Source organism: Dendroctonus ponderosae, unplaced genomic scaffold, assembly GCF_020466585.1.
Source record: "Dendroctonus ponderosae isolate FM_Combo_2020 unplaced genomic scaffold, Dpon_F_20191213v2 Dpon_F_20191213_1, whole genome shotgun sequence".
NCBI lineage: Eukaryota > Metazoa > Arthropoda > Insecta > Coleoptera > Curculionidae > Dendroctonus > Dendroctonus ponderosae.
Window position 1 is genome coordinate 27,010,012 of NW_026017110.1, and position 3,730 is coordinate 27,013,741.

Here is a 3,730-nt window from a genome sequence, read left to right on the forward strand (position 1 = left end):
TGAGAACGGAAATATGTGTTTCCCTGGAATTGGCCGCTGACTTGGCTGTGTCCGTGGGAACTGTGGGAAGGTGTCTTGGGCTGATGGCGTAACTCCCGTTATGTTTTTGTTTTGTTTCTTAGGTTAGTCAACTGTTGTCTTAAAGTCTACTTCTCTGCTGGAGGGGCATGGAGCTAAGACAGCAGCGCTAAGTTTTAGTTGGGAAGTACCGAAGACATAACGCAGTAAGTTTTCAAATATATGAAGTTTGTAAATATTTTTAAAAATTTAGGAATTTTTTAAGCACGTCGGGCTGGATTGTCACTGAGTTTTAAGGATATATGAAAAGTATATTGACTCCAATGCAAAAACGTTTTAACAATTATGAAAGTACTTACATGGAATTGAAAACTAGAAATGTTTGGTATTTTCTAAGATTGTACTACACTATGTCTATATTTTTATATGTGGGCTTGAAAAGAAACCGCAATAAAGCATATCTCCGTGGTTGTTCGTTTTGATTTTCCATATCTAATCTGTATTTTTTTTTTGTTTGCCCGGCGGCTGGAGGAATAAAAATCTTCGCGAAGACACCCAGTGTTCCGAACCCTGGGTAGTGTTGGATTCTTACCAACTAAAAAACCCCCTTTTTGGTACTACGAGTTTTCGGGAGTTATCCTTTAAAACTTGTAGTCCTCTCTAAGAATTTGCCAGCTCCGGCATCCGTATGCCATAGCATCGCATCTATCTAATCTACGGTTAAATGAAAGCCACATAAGAAGGTATATGACCCACATTGAGGGAAATTCATTTGATTGCCGTTCTACTTTGGACTAGCAACAGTTTGCTGTTCCAACTAACACAATTATCCATATAATCCGAGAAACGTTTCAAAATATTTAAAAAATCAGTACGTAATTATTATTAGCAATCAGAGTTTACTGGGAAACAGTACGTTTCTGCATTTTTACTGATTTTTTTGTTCATTTTGTATCTGATATTCAGCCAATAGTATAAAATACATTATAAGATAATTTGAAGAATTTAATGAAACTTGGTTCACTAAAAAAAAATTCGAATTTTTAAATCGACTCATAATTTCAAGCGCTGTGAAAATCATATAAGCGTTTACAATAAATGAACATAATTGTTTTTTTTTTTTTAGATTTAAAATATTTACACTATATAAATTATAAATATAAATACAGACATGTGCAACGTTGCGAAATTATAGACCGCCCGCTCACACAAAAGAAGAGAACTTCAAAGCGTTGATAACTTAGACAAGGAAAGAGAGTCTCTTTCCTTGTCTAAGGTTGATAACATCAGCCCTCAAACAAGTTGTTTTTAATTATTTGAAATAACGTTTGGAACTTCAAATAGTAAACATTGGAATTCCGGAACTATTTTTTTGTGATATATCATAGCCAATGTGAGTTTCTAGCAATGCCAAACCCAACTGCATTATCGTCCGATTTTTCTACATTAAATAGTCTAAATGTTGATTTGAAAAAGATGTCCGAAGAACTGAAACAAGCCATTTACAATTAAATGTGAAGAAAGCATTGGTGTGTGAGTATCAGCATTAAATTGGCACAACTCGAAGTGATATCGCCAAACAGATCAAGGAGATTCAATTAAAAATACTGAGTGCTGAAGGAGAAATAAATAATACGAGCATAATTCAGTCCCAAGAGATTGAGGCTTTGGAATCGCAGCTTAAGCAAAAAACGGAAATTGCAATCACACTAAAGCGTGAAATCGATATTCTAGAAAGAAACAATAAGCTGGAGGTAGATTGCAATGCCTCCCCCGACATCAACGTAGATAACCTATCCGCACAGAATGAAGCATTAAAAGCTAGTTATGTAAGTTTGCAACAAGAGCTATAGTTGTTACATGACCAGCATGCCCAAGCTTTAGAAGGACTGCAAAACAACCAGAAATTACTAGAAGAATTCACTGAAAGTACTGAATTAAAAAAAGTGGAGCTTCAAGAGAAGGAAACTGAGATTAGCGCCCTCAGCGAACAGCTTTGTGCAGCCAAGGAACAGCTGAAAGCCTATAACAGTGTTCCCTTATCAGAACATAGCAAAGGAAACTCGTTATTTGCCCAGGTTCATGACAGATGCATGCTGCTAGAGGAAAATGTCGAACAAATGAAGCTCAAATATAAGCATGGGGAGCAGGAACTTAAAAGGCAGGAAAGAACGATCCTGACTTTGCATAAAGATAACAACCGGTTAAGGGCAACATGGAAAACTGATTTGCAACAAAAGGAATGCGCATTAAAATTCGCGGGTGAATCCTCAATTGATGAACTGGCCGTGATGGAGAACCGCATGGAAGAACTGCAATTGCGACTGGCTGAAGGGGCCACCAAAGTTACCACTAAAGTCTACTTCTCCCAGGTCACCCTGCAGGAAAAATGCGAAATCTTCGAACTTGGAAAAAAAATGTCTGTGCAGTCCAAGGAAGTCTGTGGTCTAGCCGTAGATCCAGCCTCTGCCAAAAATGAAATGAGACTGCTCAACTTCAGAGCTTTAGAGTTGGCGCAACAAATTGAAGAAGCCAAGCAATAGGCGCTTTTATCCGCGGAATCTAATAAATGTCGTAGATATACTATGTTTCAAGTCAGAGACTAAGTTTAGATTAGGAATATGTATATTAAATTGCAATAGTTATTTTTTGTTTGATTTGCTAATAACTTAATAGATAAATAAATGCAATAGTTCTCTAATTATTTATTCTTGATATACGCACTGTAAAGAATGATTTATATCGCGACTTAAAACTGAAAAGTTCTTTAATCGGGTTAGTTAGATTAGTTTTCTAACAAAAAAACACTAACACAATTATATCGAAATCCTATGAAAACTAATGTTTGGTTGCCTACCCAAAACGATTGACAGCTGACAAGCCACGTGATTCGGATTTCCCAATTAAATATAGACAACCCTATATATTATGATCAACAAACCAAAATCAGATCTTCCATGCAAAACAATTGAGCATCCCATAAACGTCATTTTGATTTTTGTGTTTATGTGTGTGCAATTTTGGGGAAAGTTTTTCCATTTTTTTCTGGGTAAGTGCATTTTTACTCCAATTGATGTATGGTTGTTTTGTTTAAAATCTACTGCACTGACTTTGACGCAATTTTCATGCTCCAACTCGCTGTTGTTGTCCAATATTCGATTTTAATATTAAAATCATAGCTTGGCACTTAACCGCACTTATTAGTAATTGCCGTACTTGTTCGAGTTCATAAACTATTTCAAATAGAATCTAGTAAAACGGGATTTCGAGTAAATAGCAGAATTAAATTTAAAAAAAGGTTAGGTTTTCCTAACCCTATTTAGTATATTTTCAACCCGGAAGTAAATATTTTCGATTATTGCGTAAATAACCCTGTTTAATCCGCATCTGCATTTGTCTATCTTCGATTGGACAGACCGTCCATTTCCACAAATTTGCTACTCTGTACGCAGAATTGAGTCCGACACTGTACAAAAATGTCCGAATTCAGTAACCACTTTGCCCTTGAAGTTAGACGCAGACGCGCCATTTGCTAAAGCTAAACATTTTCCCGTCATGGCATTGGTAAGTCTCAACACCGTTTTTCCGACATAAAGTTGTTTTTTTCACATATTTGGAACAGAAAATCGCGGACCGCAGTTTTTCACGTAGGTGTGAACGCTTCTTGAGCCTGACATGTTGCAGCAAAACCCTATTTCTTCGTTTTGACCAT

General features: G+C 36.4%; 1 protein-coding gene and 1 long non-coding RNA gene across 2 annotated transcripts; both read left to right on the forward strand.

Moving 5' to 3' along the window:
- The first annotated feature begins 6 nt into the window (after positions 1 to 6).
- LOC109536071 lies at positions 7 to 486 on the forward strand. The gene is made up of 2 exons (XR_002171790.2): positions 7 to 224; positions 284 to 486. It is a non-coding gene; the product is annotated as an uncharacterized LOC109536071 (long non-coding RNA).
- Positions 487 to 1,425: 939 nt separating this feature from the next.
- Positions 1,426 to 2,663, forward strand: LOC109533922 (protein Spindly-B). Its single transcript, XM_048661286.1, has 3 exons — positions 1,426 to 1,448; positions 1,586 to 1,802; positions 1,872 to 2,663. The coding sequence occupies exons 1-3, from the start codon at positions 1,426 to 1,428 to the stop codon at positions 2,559 to 2,561; spliced, it is 930 nt and encodes a 309-aa protein (XP_048517243.1). The 3' UTR covers positions 2,562 to 2,663.
- Positions 2,664 to 3,730: the final 1,067 nt, after the last annotated feature.